The sequence below is a fragment of the Copadichromis virginalis genome, linkage group LG2 (assembly GCF_057382275.1).
Source record: "Copadichromis virginalis isolate Kocher_CV1m ecotype Utaka linkage group LG2, C_Virginalis_male_GT1.1, whole genome shotgun sequence".
Classification (NCBI taxonomy): domain Eukaryota; kingdom Metazoa; phylum Chordata; class Actinopteri; order Cichliformes; family Cichlidae; genus Copadichromis; species Copadichromis virginalis.
The window spans coordinates 14,786,768-14,806,807 of NC_140619.1; the positions used below are offsets into that span (position 1 = coordinate 14,786,768).

Here is a 20,040-nt window from a genome sequence, read left to right on the forward strand (position 1 = left end):
AATGACTTTATAGTACCAAATCACTCCATTAGAGCGCTTCACTCTCACACTGCAGGCTTATTTGTTGTTCCTAGAGTATTTAAAAGTAGAATGGGAGGGAGAGCCTTCAGTTTTCAGGCCCCTCTTGTGTGGAACCAGCTTCCAGTTCAGTTCAATCTTCCATTCAGGAGACAGACACCGTGTCTCGTCAGTCAAACAGACGGCACAGTGACTAAAATTTATTTGCGTCAGCGTAGTTTACTGTGACATGCACTCAACATCCCGTGCACGACGTACCAAGTCACAGAGTTTAGTCTTAAACACTTTTGGCTCCGGAGACGATTTTGGAAATATGAGATGCAGTAATTTTTCAGAAGTGACATTTACTCTCAGGACTGGATCCAGCAACACTGAGTTCTTATTTGATCCTATTTACAGGAAACTGGCCGTCTCTACCAGTGGAAGTATTGGATGCAGTATTGCAGTTCTCCTTCGTACTTCAACACAACATGAGTATTATTCTGAAAATCCGCCTATAAAGAAAGCACTTCCACTCTGCTAACAACGTCCCTGTATCAGAAACCAGCCATTCCCTCCACACTCGCCTCCGGCCTGCACTCGTGACCTGTGGGCAGCTCTTGGCCCTGCAGGTCTGATGAGCAGCTTCGAGGGGTGAATACTGGACAAAGTGCAGAAGTGATGGATTTGTACAGAGCCAGGAGGCCTCCCTTACCCCAGTTTGGTTGGAGATTTCTCCCGGTTAAAAGGGAGTTCTTCATTCCCACCGTCGCCAAACGTTGTTTACAGGGGAGGTCTGATTGTGTAAAGCACCTTTAGACGACTACTGCTGCGATTGGTGCTGTATGACAGGTGGTGACAGCATGAAAACTGAACATACTGTGGGCTGAAGCTGGTGAACCACAGACTGCTGCATTAAAACAGCAGAAAAAGCTTGTTTACGTGGGACAGAGTCAGTGGCTTCAATTTTCGGCCTTGACAAACGGCTGGAGACCTGGGTGGTCTTCCGGTGGCTTCGCCCGTTTGTGCCAAAAAGCAGCACGTGCACTGAAGGTTTGTTCATTAGGATTTTATTTTTGGAGGCAAATCAATGAATATATGTACTTTATACAGTATATGAGGAGCACATCTCTACAGTTTAATAATGTAAACAATCTCTGAAGAGAAATGTATTCAGTTTAAAAGGAAGCCATAATCTTCTGTTTTAAACTATTTACATGAATTAAAATATAATTTATAACATCAGATACTCCGCTTCTATGAAACTAGATTTTAACAATTCAAAAATACTGAAATGCCTTTGTCTCCACATTCTGCAGACATATGAATTCACACAAAACCAAAGACGTCCAAACTAAGTGGCATATAAATAAAAAAGAAGACACGCAAAATAAAACCAACATATGTAAAAATATAAAATCTCACTAGCAGTATTTACCTTTTTGTCTTTTACCAAAAACTAAGTTAAAAAAGAAAAAATAAGAATTTGTGAATCTGATAGTCATTAGATGTAAATAGACAGGAAATCAATAGAAATGAGAAACGATGAAACGAGTATGCCCTTTGTCGAGTTTCCAAACTCACATTTAGCAGATAAAGACGCGTCGATGCTGGGCTCCATTCTCAAACCAAAAACCCGACAAGATGTGAAACGAGGCGTGATCGGACGCGCTTTTTTTTTTTTTTTTTAAATGGCCACGGCGTCGCCAACGTAGAAAACCCAAGACGTTACGTGTTTTTCCACGAGCTGCGAGCCAAGCTCTTTATTACTGAAGATTTTTTAAAATTTTTTTGGTTAACCTGCCTAACAAATGATTTTCTTGCCATTTCCCATTTTTCTGAAAGGAAGAGTGGAAAGAAAGGTATTGCATTGTGACGAGGGTATTCCCTTTGGAAGGTTTTTTTTTTAAATTATTTGGATTTGCTGCCTGCTGACCTAGGACCTAGACCAGGCAGACAGCACTTTTATATATATATATATGTATGTATGCTGAAATGTGTTCTCAAAACACTCAGGAGAATGATCAACATCAAAGTTTTCTATAAGAAATTATATAATCATCTAGATATCTACACAAACACACAAATATATATTCATATATATGTATATATTTTTTATAATATGGCTATTGAAAAAAGTTGTAATTACGTCAGTAATTATTTAATAATAAACCACATTGGATTGGAAAGGAGGTTAAACAGTAATAATAAAAGCTAGTGGTTCCCCCGGCTGGTTTTTAAGGCTTGCCGTTTGGAGACGGGGGTAGCTGATGTCGTTCACCTGGAGGACTGACTGCAGAAACCCCTCTCGGTCTCAGATTTTCAAATTAAAAGCAGGGCGGAAACCTCAGCCAGAAACTCCGCCCACACACCTGTGCCTCTGCGGGGGGAGGGGGGGGGGGTGCAGATATTTAACAGGGTCAAACCGGCGACAGCTTCCTTTTGTTTCCCCCCTCTCACATCCCGTGTTCTGGTCGCGGTGTGGATCGGCTGCTGCTGACACACGACAGAAACTCCTTCCCATTGGCTCTTTGATGGGAAACGCCGTTTCACCGTTTGTGACAATTTTGTGCAAGAGTAAATTCAGATGGCCATTCACGACGCACCGCTTTCCTCCCGCTGCGGTCTGCGCACAGAGCATCCGGCAGTACACCTCAGCACCACCCACACACATTATTTCCTCAGGATGTGAGGATGGCTGTAATCAGAAGATTATTACTATTGCATCTTAAATTGCTTTTTCAGAAAACTGAAAACAAAACGAATCGTTTCATAAACAGCAAAGAAATGGGACGTGCTAGTGTGACGGACTAAAGGGAACTACAGTGTTGGATTTCCTCCCCGACCCAAACCAGCACCTCCCGCCTGATTCAGAATCAACAGTGACCCACCACCTTTACAAAAACACACAATACATTTTATGTTTACAATGAGGCATAGTGCTATGTACACATTATATACTCATATATTTCTTTTTAACATGTAAACCAGCACATTCTCTCACTTTTGAGTAGTATACATACTAAGCACAAATACTCATTCAGGGGTTCTTGTTCCTCCATCAGTATGTATACGTTTTGGACATCAGTGAGCCTTGGGGGAGGGGTGCGGCCCCCCCGGGACACTTTGCTTGCTGTTGTTTTAGCTTGAAACACTGAATAAGGCGCCTTTGTACTTAGTGTGCGTTCCTAATAAAGTCAGACAAGAATCAAGTGATGTAAACATTCAATTTTTTGTGTGTTACCAACAAGTCGATTAGATAGAGAAAGGAAGAGGAAGGGGAAAGAAGTGGGAGGAGTCTGGGGAAGGCCCGGAACCCTCAAACCCAAAGAGAGAGAGCGAGAGAGAGAGAGTCGGGCCGGGAGCGAGGATGAGCAGATCAGGATTGGGCGCATTCCCGAGGAAAAGACGGGTAACCTGACCTGCTCCGCCCCCCTGGCCCGGCCCAGGTTAGGGTTAGCATCAGTAGTGTCCAACTTAAACACGAGACGAAGACGAAACACTCAGCTACACGAGGACACGGTCGAGACTCGAAGAAACAGACACGCCGAGGACCGCCGTGAGGCGGCCCCGGACACAGAGAGTAGCCCCCCATCGTGGCTAGTAGTGGTAGGAGTCGCAGTATTAAAAGAAACCCACCCACACTGCCCATCAGCAAAGAAAAGCCCCACACCGAAAACACAGAGCAAAGAAACCAGTGACAGACACTTATAAAAGAGGAGGGGGAGAGCGTACACAGACAAAGGGCGGGGGCGGATGGATGTGAGGTAGAGATGCTCATCTGAAGCAGGCGGGAAACCCCCGCTCTGTTCCTTCCCTTTCGGCCGGCCCCTTGCTCGTCCTCGGGCCATATCATGCCACCTCGCCGTCAGCTGTGGAGGCTCTCTCCCTTTGACGGGGTGCTGCTGCTGCTAGCTGCGCAGGGAATGTAAATCGGCCGCAAGCGGACAACCGCTGAGGCCGGAGCGGCTCACGCAGCCCTGCCAGTGTAGCCTTTTAAAGCACCGGAGAGCTCCACAATCTTTGGGCGAGCAGAAACGGGGAAAACGCCACGATTACATTCAGGTCCTCGAATACATTCCACGAGACCAGCCGATCCTTCTGCGTGCTGTCGAGGGCAAGGCTCGCGCCGCGGCCGGCCCACACACGTGACCCGCGGGCAGCTCTTGGCCCCACAGGGCTGATGAGCAGCTTCAAGGGGTGAATACTGGACAAAGTGCTGGATTTGTACAGAGCGCTCTCCATTTTCCTCACGCTTGCTGCTGTCCAGATGTAAACAGTAACGGTTGCATTGGCGGTTGGGGGGCTCCCATCAGGGAGACAGGGAGGCTCTAAGATCTGGGAAAAGTGTTTCCAACTTTCGTCCTGGTTCTGATGGATGTGGGCAAACTAATCTGTGCCTATGCCTCCATCTCAGGCCACGCCTCCAGGCGTTCAAGTAAACTCACATCTTATTTCAGTGCGTGTGAACGAGTGCGGGAACACTTTTCCCAAATCCCGAAAGCCTTCGTGTGTGAAGCAGCAGCAGCAGCAGCCGTAACGTCAGCATGGCGGAGATCGGAGGGAGGGACAGCAGAAACAGGTGCGTCCTTACAGTGCATAGATCAAATCAAGGAAGCACTACAATTACAAAAAGGAAAAAACATGATTTTTTTTTTCTTCATATTAGATTTGTAAACTTTCTCAGTCATAAAATAATTACATTAAACGTTTTCTTATATTCTTTGTCCATAACACACACACACAGTAATTTTAAAATTAATAACATCCACAATTTGTCGCTGAAACAAAGCAGGTTCTTTTTTGGGGTTATGCGACTGCACGAGCAAATGCAGCTCGTAGTTGCCTGTCGTGACCTCAGAGGGGCATTTCTCTTTTTTTACAAAACAAACAGAACAACAAACACATGGGGACACACACCACAACAACCAACGCCACGCAGGGATAGCAAGGATCTGCTACTGGGTCTCTCACGCCCGCTTGTCCACAGCGAGGCGACGGCATCCCAGTGCAGACAAGAAAGCAGCACAGAAGCGATCTCTCTGAAGTGACCCTGCGGCGCCTCGTTTATGAGCAGTGTCCTCCGGTGAAAGAACTTAAAAAAACGAGGTCCTCATTGTTTATTCCAACGGTAAAAATGTAAACATTTCGCGAGGTCGTCTTGTGAGGAGGAACCAGGAGTCAGTCTGAGGGCAGAGCCGCGTCGCTGCAGGGCTGATGCTCTTTACTAAGGCTGGCCAGACGGTGGACCGCTACTGTCAGCGGTGCAGGGACTTTTGGGCCTCCTTCAGCAAAGTGTCAAAGTCCATTGCGTCGTACTTGCTCTTGACCGGGCCGGGACCTGCCTCATCTGAAACACACAGAGCAAAGCTTCAGGTCAGGCGTGCTGCTGGGAAACAAACCACAGCTGGGTGCGTGCCCCGCCTCTACAGGCGGGAGGATGCTCTGCGGTAGCTGAAGCGCTCTTCCTCTGCAGCACTAATGACTGACACACCTGTCCAGGTTACTGAGTGCACCTGTGAGTGCTGCTGTGTGCGTTCATTACCGAGGTCTATGTAGCGCTTCCTCGTCAGCCTCCGCGGGCTCACCGGTCCGTTCTGGAAAACACCTTCCCGCTCTCTCCAGTGCTTCTGAACGCCCGATGAGCGGATCTTTATCACCCCGCAACGCTCCCTACAGGCCGGCAGAGGACAGGCGGTGCATTAGCTTACTGGTGCTTTAAGGCGTGATGCAGACACGTGACATCCTGGATACAATGAAGCAGTGACTTCGCCTCTGACCCCAAAACAAAACTATTACATCAACACCACCAAATGTTTGGGTTTGTCTGCAACAACAGGAGCGGGCGCCATCATTAAATTAAAATTTCAAAGTCACATTTAATGAGCCCCTCAGGAAGTGACCCTCTCTGACCTTTAGGGGCTGTGGCCAATCACGGGACAGACTCAATGACACACACACACACACACACACACACACACACACACTTACTCGTTGCAGATGATGACTTTGCAGTCCTCTGCTTTGCCGAAAATCTGAAAGCGTTTCCTCAGCATGTTCTGGGTCACGCTGCTCGGCAGGTTGTGGATGTAAAACACCTGGCAGTTGTCCTGGCAACAGGGAAACCATGGCAACAGTCAGGACAAAGGACAATACAGAATACTGAAAGATGTGTGAACTAAAGCGAGGGGAGGCCGAGCGCAGAGCTGCTCTCAGGTACGCAGAGGCACACCTGACTGTGGCTACATCAGCACTCAGGCTCTGGAACGACGAACGTACCTCGTCAGGATTGGCTTTGATCCTCTGCGTGTCGTCAGGACAAATCTCCGAGTTCTCACTGAAAGAGCAGGGGTGGTTGAATGCGAGATTAGGACAAACACGAGGTGAAAATGAAAGACACGAGCAGGTAACAGGTGACTGCGGCAAAGAAAAAAACCTGTGTTCCAGAAATAATGACCTCTGATCTTTGACAATGTAAGACTCACTGGGATTCTGCTTCTACCCCCCCCCCCAAAGTGTCCATCTTACCTGGAGTCTTTCTTGCTGGAGGGGGAGTTAGGGCACAGGTGGGGGATGGGCGAGGGCGAGCGAGACACCGACGAGCCCTCTGCCTCTTCTTCAGAAGCTGGCGGCGTGGCAGCGTCCGACTGGCGGTCTGATGGGGGTGACGATGACGATGTCAGCTGCTCCCGCGGCTCTGCAGCCTCCGGGTGCACCAGCCCGTCTTCGCTCTCCTTCCCTTCCCGCTCCTCCTCGGCCACTCTGGGAGTTGGAGCACCGACTCTCTCGCTCTCTGCTCGTCCCTGTAACATGGCGCCAAAGATGGCAGCGCTACGCTTGCGGCTCTCGCCGAGGCTCAGCAGACAGTAGTCATGGTCACCAAAGCCACGGTGGGCGTCAGTCTCGCTGGCCTGGCCCATGCGCCTCAGCTGAGCGTATAGCTCCGTCTGCTCTGGCAGCTTCCGCTGGTGGTGAGCCCGGCTCGCCCAGGACGAGGTCTTTACGGCAGCACTGCTGTTTGAAGCCAGGTGGGCGGGCTCGCTTCCGCCACCTCCACCTTTTCCTCCGTCTGCCGGCTTGAACAGCTCGTCTTCCACGGGCTTGTGAGGCGGAGTCGTGGGAGGGGTGAGACCTGAGTGGGGACGACAAAGGCTTGAGTACATGAGCGAGAAACAGCATGTGCAGCTATGATGTCATCGCGTGGGGCCCCAGCAGCAAGAGGCTTACCCGCCGTTCCGCACAGGTCCACGCTGAGCGTCTGCTCAAAGGCCTTGGTGCTGTACTGGGACTCTCTGCCGGATCAAAGCAGAGGACACGTTAGAGCCCTGAACACAATCACCATTCAATAATGTTCAAAAAAGTACTCTGTCTGCCCAAATTAAATTCTGAGAAACCAGCCAGGGTCCTGATGAATCTGGGTCTGGCTTAAAAGTTCAGAAATGGCCCCATGGATGATGCTGAAGCCTTTTATCCTGAAATCTCATCAGACCCACAGGTGAGCAGCCGGAATGTGATGGTTCTTCCTGTTTTGGTTACCTTATGCTAGAACTTCTGATGAACATGAGCGTCTTTTATACTGAAGTAAAAGTGAGCTCAACTGGAGAGAGACCGTTTCACTGCAGGGTAAGTGATGTCCCTGTGTTCCTGCACGGAGCCTTAAATTTAGTGTCAGCCCAAACAGTGCACACACTGACAAACTGCCAACCATTCAAATTTTTATAATTAAGATCATTAAGCAAATACCCAAACAGGAAGAAACGAATGAATGGAGGTTTTTATGGTTTCCAAGTGATTAACAGTCATTTGCATGTTTACAGGCTTTAGAGTAGCACAGCTGAAACAATCCTCTCAGCATCATAATCTGAAGTATGTTCAGCGTGGAGCGCCTGCTGAGTCACCTCTGCACTGCTGTCAGCTCAACGTTAGTAAACCTAAAGTGAAGTTTCCGGCCTAAATAACTATGGTGCACCTGCATGATGAAACCTACAGGTACTCTGAGCTGTGAATACTCACCCTGCAGACTTTGTGTTGAGAGGCAGACACAGGCAGGCTGGCTTTTCTGCAACCACAACAAAAATCCTCTCACTGCCATGTACAAACTCATCAGCATGTAGGTCAGTATTGCTGTGACGAGGTCACACTCGCAGGCCCCGCCTTCACGAACGAAGGAGGACGTGCGTGACGTACCGTGGCAGCAGGGGTGACTCAGCTCACTGGACGTTAGCTTTCCCCTCAACGTCTCCGTCGCGCTTTCCCCTCCAGCTTGGGTGGGCGGCAGTTTGAGCCCCACCCGTCCCTCCTTCCTGTCTTCTTCCCTGGCCCGTTCAGGCCGCAGCCTTTTGGCAAAGCGGCTGGGAAACGATGCCAGCCGGCGTGAGCGCCGAACTGAGAAGGAGCCGCTGCAGTCTGCAGTCTTCTCCAGGCTTCGTGGTGGCTCAGAGGAGTGGCTTCTCCTCTCAGGGGTCTCAAGGTCTGGCTTGGGGTTGGCGGAGGTGGGGATTTGGGCCGGGCCTGAGGGAGCGGGTTCTCCCGTTCGGTCGGGGCTGAGAGAGTAGGGTGGGCGGTGCAGTCTGTAGGGCTTGCTCACGTCAAAAGAGCTGCTCTGCTGCAAGAGCGTGCGGAGAAGGGAGTCTGCCTTCATCTCCCTTCGCCGAGCGAAGGGGAGCTTCCTGGTGGCGGTGCTGGCTGACCCAGTCGAGCCCCCGCCGGTCCCGGGACCAGCCACCAGTACCACTCTACTGTGAGAGGTTGTGGCAGGTGAGCGGGGGGCCTCAGGTCGGGCCCGGGACCGCAGCAGGTCACGGTCCTTACGATCCCAGCCCTGCTGCTTGCGCGAGGGCAGGCAGTAGGTGTGCATGTACCTGATCAACTCCACCACAGACTGCAGCTCCTTCTCTGAGCTGAACTGAGGCTTCGGTGCCTCAACGGGGGCAGCGGCCACGCTTGCCGCTCCCTCTGCTTCACTGCTGGAGGACTCCTCCTCCTCTTCTTCCTCCTCAGACTCACTGTCCTCGTCCTCCTCTTCCTCGTCCTCCTCCTCCGTGTCAGGAGCCGCAGTGTCCTCCGTGGTGGTGAGGTGGCGGTGAAGCTCTGTGCACAGACGCCCAGCGGGACGCACCGCCCGGGGCTTCCTCTCCTGAGGGACGTCACTCTGAAGATGGAGACAAACAAGCGGTTAGAACAGGAAGTGCTCTGCATTACAGGATAAAAAACATGGCAGTGGGGGCGTGTCTACCAACAACCTGCAAAAAGCACTGCCCAAATGAGCACCACAGTCTACCAAGAGCATAAACCAGAGGGTGAGAAACAAGGTGAGCATGTAGGAAAAAATAACATGCGAGGGAAATATGATGATGCTCAGCTCTGTGTGTGCACCGCTGAGCAAAAACAGCTCGGCTCACTGTAAAAATGTACTATAACGTAACTTTATTAAGTATCCATGGCAATAGATGTTGTTTCCCTCTGCAGGAGGCAGTATCAGTGCCATAAATGATTTTGAAGCCATACTACCTCACAATGCTACTGAGTAGCTGTAGTCTGTTGTGATTGTTATCACAACAGATGATAAGGATCAGTGTAATTAGACTCAAATTCTACAACAATTCTCAGAATTGCTTTGTGTTTGACGCCAGTGTGCTGGTAGACGGCATGTTCAGGTGGCTCAGAGAATCTGATGGAATTTGGAAGCTGGATTTTAAAGAAAACAAGCCATCGGGACGAAACAAAAACACGATCTGAAGGACAAGAAAGGAAAAGTCAAAAGGCCTTTCTGTGCCTAGATATTTAAAAGCTTGTGGAACAACTTTTTGGTCTGCAGCCCTTGTAGCATCGGTGCTGTGAGCTAACACAGTTCAGGCCTGCTATGCAGTAATGAAGGATGCAACTACAGCAGCCTGTAGTCTTCCACTACATCCTGATGCTTCAGATGAACTGTTTTGTTTCATTCTCCTGTCTGCAGCTGTTCCTGGAAATGAAAAATGAAGCCCCACACAACAAAACATGGAAGCGGTTTCCTGCCCTGCACAGAGGCTCACGTTTAATGTCTGTGCTGCGTGCAGCTGTGGATTATCCACATAACTCACTGCTGCCCTCACACCATCTGCCACAGCACAGCTACGCGGCTCTAAAGCTAAAGCCACAGCTCTGTGAACTCCGTCCAGCATCAACAGCATCCTCTCCTCGGGAAGGTCTCGGCAAGCTTTTATTCTACAGCTTAACAATCTGTAAAAACTGCTTCGTACTGTACCATTTACTGCTGATGTACTACTACCTACGCAGCCACGAGTACTGCGTCGACTCATTGTAAAAATCCAGAGACTGGAGAATTTAATTTTGATAATTCGTTGCTCTGTTGAAAACCTAATTCAACAAGTAGTGAACTTTTAAACAGCACGTACTGACAGGAAGTGTCTCACCTTCAGCAGAGGCCTGACCGGACGAAGGCGCAAGCTTCTGTTGCAGTAGCGATGGCCATTCACGCCCTCTTTGTGCACGTCCATACCTGCAGGCATGTTGGGAGGCGTCAGCAGCAGCTTCTTCAGCTGAGGAGGAAGAAAATCAAAAGGTTTCAGAAGTGTCTTCATGACGTAGACATAGAGCGCCGCTTTGTGCGCGTGCACGACGGCGAGGCGGATGTACAAATGTAGTAAAAACACAAACACGGGAGAGGGCTCACAGAGAGATGAATGCGCCAGTTTTTAATCTACGTTCTGTCAGCTGTTAACACTTCGCTGATGGATGTTTGTACAAGAGTAACATGCAGGCCGGGTCAACATACTGTACATTTATCACTCGACTAAAGCTGACAGCGACACGGCACGCTCACGTTCCCATTAAAAACTCTCTCTTTCTATAATAACCGAGCACGACTGCTCCTTCATCCCTCCATCACAGTCTTCTTACAGGCATGAAGCCAACCTGTCCTTCATCATCCCCCAGTATTACCCTTCAGCTGAATATTAACACTAGCACCCCCCAAGCCCCGCCCACTGTCCTCGTCGCCCATTCAGTGCAGGTCTGAGCTTCATGTCAGCTCCATCAGCTCCTTTTTCAGTCTCTCTGAATCGCTGGTAGAAACTCACGGATGTTGCCGCTTTATAAAAACTCTGTTTCTGATTGGGGCCGTCACATGTAAGCAACATTATATGAAGACCTACTGCAGGGCGTGCAGAGCGTTTATGATGGCGTGATGCTGCGGCTGACTCTCTGGAGGTCAGCATTAGAAGCTGTGTACCTGTGAGCGACGCTGCACATCATCACCAGCCGTCAGCACTGGCTGCAAGCACACATCGTTAATGGGCCACAGCGGCTCTTTGTGGGCGAGCCAACTTGGCTCTGAGCGCGTGCTGATGCTCCGCTCAGAGTCCCATTGAGGGGCGTGAAAGTGGCAACTGAAGGTTTGTGTCTGTTTGGACCACTGAAAGCATCCGGGGCCCTCAAACACACAGTTTACTCTTCTTCGCTCTACTCTACTCTGGACACCTCCCACAGCTTCAGTGGCCTCATCAATGGAGGCCTTGTTCTACACTGGGACAAATAGTCATGAAGAAAGAGCCAAGGGCCAATCACATGTGAACAAACTGCAAGAGTGTGCACAAGCACCGAAAGAGGGGGACACGGTGCAGAGAAAACACATGTTAAAAGCTTCTGCACGGCTCTTTTAGCTCTGAGGAAACTGAACTTGTCACTGTTTATGCAGCTTTATACGTATATGTCATGTAATTATAATCACGCCACACAGACACGACTTTTAGAAGACTTTGGAACAAAATTTAGGATTCTAGGATTTATCAGTAGAGGCCGCCACCTCATTTAAGCCTGAACACAGTGACAGCAGTCATGTGACAGCACGCAGAGTAAAGAGAATAATGTTGTTAGGAGGCTGCTCTGCCTGCATGGATGTCCGGCTGCTGCACCTGTGAGAACACCTTCACTTTTTAAAATTGTTTCTCAAGTCAAACGCAGCCCTGTGCAGTGTAATAATTTAAAGCTATTTAAAGAGTCTCAGAGTTGCATCTGTCACAATCAAACTGCTCTGGAGTTTTCTACATGTGGACCTTTGGGATCAATATTATCAAAAGTGCACCAAAACTTCAAGAATAAACGACGGCGACAGTCATGAAGTCTGAGCTGGCGTTTCTGTGACCTTCGGGGTCTCGTACTTACAACCTGAGTTCTGGCTGACTGATGACCGCCGAAGCTTCAAGGACAAACGTGTGAGACAGCAGAGACGACGGCATGTCGTGGCGTGACAGCTCACTATCTTTGGCCTGTTTTGCACCAAACAAAAGCTTCATTGCATTTAACCGCCTGCAGCGATGCCCGACTTCCTGCCGGCACACACTCACCGTTAGCGCTCACAGGCTTGACTGCTTCTTTTTTGGCTTCCTCAACAGCCAAACTGTCCTGATTACTGAAACATTTACCGTCACTGCAATTTCCACCAATTTGGAAGGAATGCCCTATTTTCCTGCTAATGCCTCTCAGATCCGTCCCCACTACTGTTAGTACACTAGAGTACTCCAGTCATACAGTAAAACCTCTGTCTTACTGCCTTGTATATAAGTATTATTCCTAAACGTGTCGTTGGTGATGTGTTCTGCATGTTGTCAAACTGAACACTCAATCCCAGTGGTGTCACTAAAACAGCTCGCAGTGGGTGCACACACTTTACAGTGTAGCTTTAAATGAACAGGGATAACGATGATGGGGCCCTGGACACTGGACATGATTACACCAACACTGTCAAGGCTCCACCTACGTGTCTGTTAGTGTCTGTGGTTCTGTAGTCTTAGTGTTCAGATATTATTTAGGTGGGGAACAGAACCTCTCATCATTTATATTTGGCGCTCCTTGACCTCTTGGTCCTTTTGTATACATACGTGAGAAGCATGAGGCATAAAAATGCACAGATTCCTTCTTTTATACTGCACCGCACCGACCTCTGACCCCAGCTCCAACCTCTGACCCCAGCACAGATATGAGCAGGTGTCAGTTACATTAAGTTAGTAAAAGCATGAAGTGGAGGTGCTGGGGTGGGGTGGGTTGCAAAGCGGTTTGAAGAGGTAACAGCAGGCAGGCTCCCACCCTGAGCCTGGTTCTGTTGGAGGTTTCTTTTTGTTCAAACAGTTTTTCCTTTCCACTGTTACCAAGTGCTTGCTCCTAGGGGGTTGTCTCATTGTTGGGGTTTTCTCTCTATTACTCCAGTATAAAGTATAAAGCGGCTTGAGGCCAAAGCAGTTACTACAGTGCACCTGTACCAGAGAAGAGCAACGGCTGATATGCTGCCATCGCTCAGTCTGCTTCCTCACGGCTTACACACTGCAGCACAGCTGCATTCACTGTAAGGCTCCATCATTCATTTGCTGGTATAATTCTGCGGAGCAGTTCAATCCAAGGAGACTCAATGGTGTCTTCTTTCACTGTAAGAACATATTTTATTGTTCCATAAAGGATATTGACCCGTTCTTATCTCACAGTCTATCACTGCATTCATTTTAGAGCCCAGCAAATGTGGCTCAACAGGGTGGTTTTATAGATGGCCTCATCGTGTCAGTACAAAAAGAAGTCAGAGCATGCTGGTAAACATTTACACTGCAGGTATTCAGACATCCGCCATGACTCACGACTGCCAAACAATAGCATCTTTGTCAGCTGCAGCTAAATCAGAGCACACAAGTAAAGCCTGCGAGCACCGTGCGCTGAGGAAGCGGGTGGATTTGTGTTTGTGACGAGAGCAACAAGACCGCATTGGAGGTAATCGCATGAGCAGTCAAATAACTTCCTGCTTCAATTACCTCCAGGCTGAGCCCAGCAGGGGGGGCTCAACAGGTTTCAGAGTTTTTGGTAAGGAGGCGACGGGCTCAGGTGCACACAAGGGCTGATAACGGGGGGAGGGGCAAGTGGGGAGAGAACAGGATTTGTTCCAGGAAGAGTGATTCAGGGAACAAGGAAGAGGCCCGGGGGGGGGGGAGAACAGACACACACACACTTCAGCACAAAGACCAACACAGACCACCTCACTCATGGTCCTGAGACTGTGTAGGTCTGCAGAATCGTCAAATCACTCACACAACTTTGAAAGTTTCCTAAAAGTCTGAAGTCAGCAGCTCGCTGTAAGAAACTGTTGTATCGCCGTTCTCAACACATCTCAGACTTTATTCTTTTTCAGGATTTCATCATTTATGACCAGATCTCATTCTCACACAAACCTCTACAAGGCGCTCTCTCTGAAGCATTTCACCCTATTTGTGTGACTGAAATAATGCCTGGTTCCCAGAAACGGGACCCCCACCCCCACACACACACAGGATGAAAGGTTACTTTGTGCTGCTCTGTTTTCCTGCAGTTAAAGGCAGACTTTGAACCTCGCAGGCCGATGAGGGGATCATGAAGGTTAGTGAACGCGACACAGATGGAGATACGGGGGAGAAAGCTGCAGGGAGAGCATGGGAAAGGAGAGGCTCAGCACGTCGGGGTGACGAGGGCTGGATAGGGTTTGAAGCTCGCATTAAAGGATCTCTGTCTGTTGGGCTGTGAGAGACGTTTGATTTGCAGACCAATGACAAAAGAGAAACAGGAGATGAATACCAAACATAACAGCCCTCTGTTATGTTTGGTATATTCATCTCCTGTTTCTCTTTTGTATACCAAACATAACAGAGGGAGATGTGGAAAATTGAGGTCCAGACCCAGAATAGAGACAAAAGAAACAGTTCTGATGCTGCTTCACGCCGCTCTGTGTTCTTACCAGAGACGGGTCCTCGGTCTCGGACCCCAGAGGCTGGCTGAAGTCCTCGGCGCTGAGAGAAAGACCATCTTCCTCTTCTTGGCTGGGCTCCTCCCCCAGGGCGGGGAACACAGAGAGTCCACCCACCTCGGCATCCACAATCCCATCCAAACTGTCGGTGAGAGCGGCGAGCAGAGCCGCGTTCTCCTCTTCTATCTGCAGGAAGAGAACATGGGCGGGATCAGGAACACCGATACAAACCTCAGAGACCCACTATTAATCCACCACACCAGATCTATCACCATCACCACATTCATATGAATGGATGGATGTTTGGATGGATGCATGGATGTATAGATGTATGTTTGGATGGATGGATGGATGTATACATGGGTGGATGGATGGATGTATAGATGTATGTTTGGATGGATGGATGGATGGATGTATACATGGGTGGATGGATGGATGCTTGGATGTATAGACAGATGTCTTGGTTCTCAGACTGAAGGACTCTTCGGGAGCTGAATCACTCCTCAAACAATGCCCCATACATTCTGATCACTCTTTCTTCTTGTTTGTGTCATTTATCACAATAACATCACAGGTCAGGTGACTCCACTCTGACCTTTGACCTTGTTATCTCCGTCAGTACGACACTGAGTTCTCTGCAATGCTGCATGTGCACTTCTGTAATGTTTCAGCATGAACATTGTCTCATTTGAAGAAAATAATGTTTATGTGTAATTTCAGTCCAAGCTCAGCTCTCTTTCCACCGCTGGCCCTCCTGTGACATCCACACAGGAGTTGTTTACTGTTGATGAGCTGCCATCTTGCTGAGAGCAGAGTCTGGTGGAGAGGCGATAGCACGGCTGGCCTACGGGAAGCCAGCGAGCTTCATTCATCTGTCTCTCTCTTTTATCATCCAGATCCATCTGTCCCCAGCTGCCAAAACTATTTATTCCTACATTTATTCTCCATCTTCAGGCCAGCTCACGTCTTCTCTGCGGGAATCTACACAGTGCTACATCAGCAGAGGAAAGCCTTTGATTGGCTAAAAGCAATACTTAATTTAACAGTCACAGAAAAACAGATTTACATTTACCTGACAATCAAAATACAGACACTTACTTACTTACACTTTGTTAGGTACATCTGCTAGTACTGAGTTTAACTCTTCATGGCTCAGATTCAACAAGCTGCTCAGAGACTGACATCATTATGACATCATCACACAGCTGATGCAGATGTGTCTCCTGCATCTCAAAGCTGCTCTGCAGGACTGAGATCTGTGTCTGTGGAGGCTGCCTGAGTGCAGTGAACTCACAGTCATGTTCTAGAAACCAGTCTGACATGATCTGAGCTTTGAGACACGGAGCTTTGTTATCCTGCTAAAGACGGTGGAATGAGGTCATAAAGGATAGGCGTGGTCAGCGGCAGCACTCGGCCAGGCTACGGAGTTTAAACGATGCTCAGCTGGTACTGAGAGTCACACCAGCAGCAGCCTGAACACGGACACAGGCAGGATGGATCCATGCTTTAAACTCGTCAGACCAGGAGACGTTTCTCCAGCTTCTGTTGTCCAGGTTTGAGAGTCTGTGTTAGCCATAGACTCAGTTTCCTGTTCTTACTGACAGCAGTGACACTGGTGTGGTCGTCTGCTTCTGGAGCCCATCTGCTTCAAGGTTCAGAGACGCTCTTCTGCAGACTTTGGTCGTGTCCAAATTCATGGGCTGCATCCTCCTGAGGACCCGGCCTTCGCAGTCTACGTGGGCCAGGTCCTCAGAAGGTTGGGTAGGCCGGAAGTAAACGGCCGTGAAATTGGACGGTCTAGCCTTCTGATTAGCGTCACCGCTGTCTCGGTGGAGTTTAATAAACTCAGCCGTCTGCTCCTTGCTATCTAAAATATAACAGGACACTGGCGTAAATTCTCGACTGTCTCATACTTCTGTTTAATCAGGTTTCTGTTTGACGTTTAGTAGCGGCCGCCATTGTTGGAAACTGGAGTTTGGCTGGGCCGCGCTATGAATTCTGGGATATGGTAGGCCATGAAGGACACATCCGACCCATCCTTCAAATTCGGAGAAAAGGAGGACGCATTTGTCGGCTGCATTCGGAGGAGTCTACGAATTTGGACAGCCTTCGGCGCGTCGCTGTGACGTAATCGGTCTACAAATGCGGCCTCAGGAGGATGCAGCCCATGAATTTGGACACGACCTTTGGTTGTAGCGAGTGCTTACTGGAGTTATTGCTGCCTTCCTATCAGCTCTAAGTAGACTGTCCATCCTCCTCTGACCTTAGCGAGTCATTTCCTCCCACAGAGCTGCTGCTGGCTGGTTATTTCCTCTGAGCTCAGAGATGGTTGGAGATCAGTGTGTGAAACACTCAGACCAACAACCATGCCACATTCTTTCTTCATCATTCTGATGCTCGGTCTGAGCTTCAGCAGCTTGTCTTGCCGTGTGATTGGCTGACACACGAACAGCTGAATAGATGTCCACTGAGCATGTGTGGGCTTTTATTGCTAAAATCATAATTCTAAATCAATTTGCTCTTTCCTTTCCTGATCTCTGCACTCTGAGGTTAAATTAAGTCACACAAACACGATCGATAACCTCCAGCTGGGGATGAGATTGCGACACGCGACCGTAAATAAGCACCATATTGACTGATAGCAGAGGGGCAGAGACACTGGGAGGGCTTCATGTGCCTGCTTATCACTCTATTCATTACTCGTATTCATAATCAAACGCGGTCTGACCATCTACACTGCTGTTTTAATCTGATCAATATAGTATTGACTGAAATATAACATATCAGAGGAATGAAGGGGGGTGCTGTGTTTTTCAAAGCTGTACATGTGCAGAGTGAGTTTGCAGAAACAGAAAAATGAGTGAACACAGACCAGAACGCATCAGGAGGAGCAGTTACTGGTGACAAACACAGAAAGGAAAAAGTGCCATGAAGCCATCAAAGAGCTCCCGATACCACAAAGGCCGGGAAGTAAAGCAGCTGCAGTGTTTGATCGAGACAAAGAACCAGAAAAACGGTGAGATTAACGCGCCCGTTTCCTCTTCGTGTATTTTCTTATTAGTCGGCTGCTGTTAGACATGAAGAATCTCACAGCTGTAACTTCTCAGTATGAATACACCTGTGTCCATGATTGTGTCTTTGCGACTGTGTGTGTGATTTTGTCTGTGCTGTATGATTGTGTCTGTAACTGTGTCTGTTGTGTGTCTGTGATTGTGTTTGTGCTGTATGATTGCGTCTGTAACTGTCTGTGTTGTGCGTCTGTGATCTTGTGAAGTTTAGTTTCGTGTCAGCAACAGGAAGTCAAAGAGTCGCTCAGGCGTCAGCTAATGTGGATCGAAGTAAGAATAAAACTGAGGCGCTCAGAGTGCAGACAGGGGCTGTGGGTGTTTATTTACCTGAATTCCCATAATGCTTTGCCTGTCTTCATTTAACCAATACTCTCTGTGGCACATTGCAGCATCAAAGCAATTTCCATCAGCAGACTTGCATTACACAGCAGATGATGTGGACCTAAATGCTACTTTATCTCTCCGTTATTGTCTTTTTATTCTCGAGGTGCTCTCAATTTAGCCTCCATAATGGGACTGCAAGACTTTGCAGGGACTGCAAACCTATGGACGATCAATGATCCAGGGCCGGCTCGCAGATAAAGAAAGATTAGAAGGGTATTCCTTGAATTCATCCCGGAAGGGCACCAGACACCGGAGCCTCGGGCTTTCAGCGGCCCAGCAGATGTGCTGCTTGCATCATCGTGTTACACGCAGCATAACTGGGAACTACTTTCTTGGCTGGGCCCACACATGTCCACATCTAAGCACAAGGGTCAAGACAGGGGTTTGGGTTTTACACCCCACTTCAGCATAGGAAACTTTGGCTCTCTAACAACATGCTTCTGAGACCCAATTCCACGAAAGGCACGTGTGAGATTCAATTAACAGCTGAATTAATTCATAAAACAACAGCTTTGGTCAAAAGGTCTGAAAAAACAAGAAGGTGCCAAAACAAAAAGCACAGATTCAGCCTCTGTTTGGTGTGAAGTGCTGAGACAAGCCTGCAGCGCGTGGACATGTTTGCCAGCTGATTCCGGCCTAACACCTCGTGCTCGCCTCAGTTCACTAAAATAATATCAGAGCATATATTTTGTACACTGTGCAGCTAAAGGAGTCAGCAGGGAGTATTTGGGAAGTCCTTCACACAACACCAACTTTGTCTCAACACTAAACAACAGACGAAGATTCATTTCCCTCTGACCACCAGCTCTTCCAAGAATAGAAAGATAACGAGCATAGGTATGAGAAAGAAAGACGCCAAAAAAGGAGACGTATTTTCGAGAAGAGGCGCCGGCTTCAGGACAGAAACCTCACCTCGAACAGCTCGTCTGCTGTGCTGTAGTGAATGGAGGCCGGCGACGCGTTGGCCGACTGATCGTTGCACCACTGCAGCTCGCTGAGGCAGTTGACGCTGTCAAAGTCGCTGGTGTCCAGCTGGGAGAGGTCAATGTCCGGGAAGTCGGTGTCCAGACGGTCCGAACACACCTCCTCCTCCCCATACTGAGGACGGAAAAAGAGAAGGAGAGGTCACGTTAGTTAAACATTGAGATCAAAGCAGCATTCCCAGGAGCCTGGGTTCTTTCGGGATACAAAAAAATAGCACAAGTCACAAAGATCACAGCTGGGTAAAAGTGTTTTTGTTCTGCTTTGCCTTAAGCAGTGGATGATGCTATCTGTGCTCTCTGAAACACAAACGTGGAGATGGTTCTCCTTCCACGACTCCAATGAGTCTGAATGTTTCTGTGTGGTTGTACTGTCAGAGCTTCAGTTCCAATCAAGCCGCCCTTTCTCAAAGTGAGAGGCACTTTGGATAAAAGTCTGCACTGTAAATCACTGTTCGCTGTCAGCATCACAAGGAGCTCTCATCAACAGCTGCTCATTAGATGTAATAAGGCTTCCACATTAGAGGAGGTTCAACACCAGGATCGCACAGACTGTCTGTCACATGTACAGTCGCCCAGTGTGGACGGTCATCATCTATTAATGCACGTCTCACTGTGGTCACAGTGACACATGTGATGAGTGCTGGTTTTACTGAGCTGCATGTGTATTCTGACCGAGGAGGTGGATGGTTGATATAAAAATTCAAATTCAAATTTTATTTGTCACGTACACAGTCATACACAGTACGATATGTAGTGAAATGCTTGGACAACTGCTCGTGACCTAAAGAAAACAAAAAAGGAAAAGGCTATGAATAAGAAAGGAAATAAATATGAAAAATTAAAAAGGGTA

General features: G+C 48.5%; 1 protein-coding gene across 2 annotated transcripts in view; it reads right to left on the reverse strand.

Moving 5' to 3' along the window:
* Positions 1–1,050: 1,050 nt before the first annotated feature.
* Positions 1,051–20,040, reverse strand: part of ppargc1b (peroxisome proliferator-activated receptor gamma, coactivator 1 beta) — a 58,190-nt gene continuing 39,200 nt past the window's right edge. For both annotated transcript variants that reach the window (XM_085471927.1, XM_085471935.1), the window contains exons 2-12: positions 19,120–19,305; positions 14,747–14,941; positions 10,413–10,538; positions 8,185–9,148; positions 8,011–8,056; positions 7,225–7,289; positions 6,526–7,129; positions 6,277–6,334; positions 5,989–6,107; positions 5,543–5,670; positions 1,051–5,347 (exon numbers count right to left, since the gene is read on the reverse strand). In XM_085471927.1, the coding sequence (XP_085328053.1) occupies positions 5,256–5,347; positions 5,543–5,670; positions 5,989–6,107; positions 6,277–6,334; positions 6,526–7,129; positions 7,225–7,289; positions 8,011–8,056; positions 8,185–9,148; positions 10,413–10,538; positions 14,747–14,941; positions 19,120–19,305 (2,583 nt within the window). In that variant the 3' untranslated portion in view covers positions 1,051–5,255. The remainder of the gene's footprint in view (positions 5,348–5,542; positions 5,671–5,988; positions 6,108–6,276; positions 6,335–6,525; positions 7,130–7,224; positions 7,290–8,010; positions 8,057–8,184; positions 9,149–10,412; positions 10,539–14,746; positions 14,942–19,119; positions 19,306–20,040) is intronic.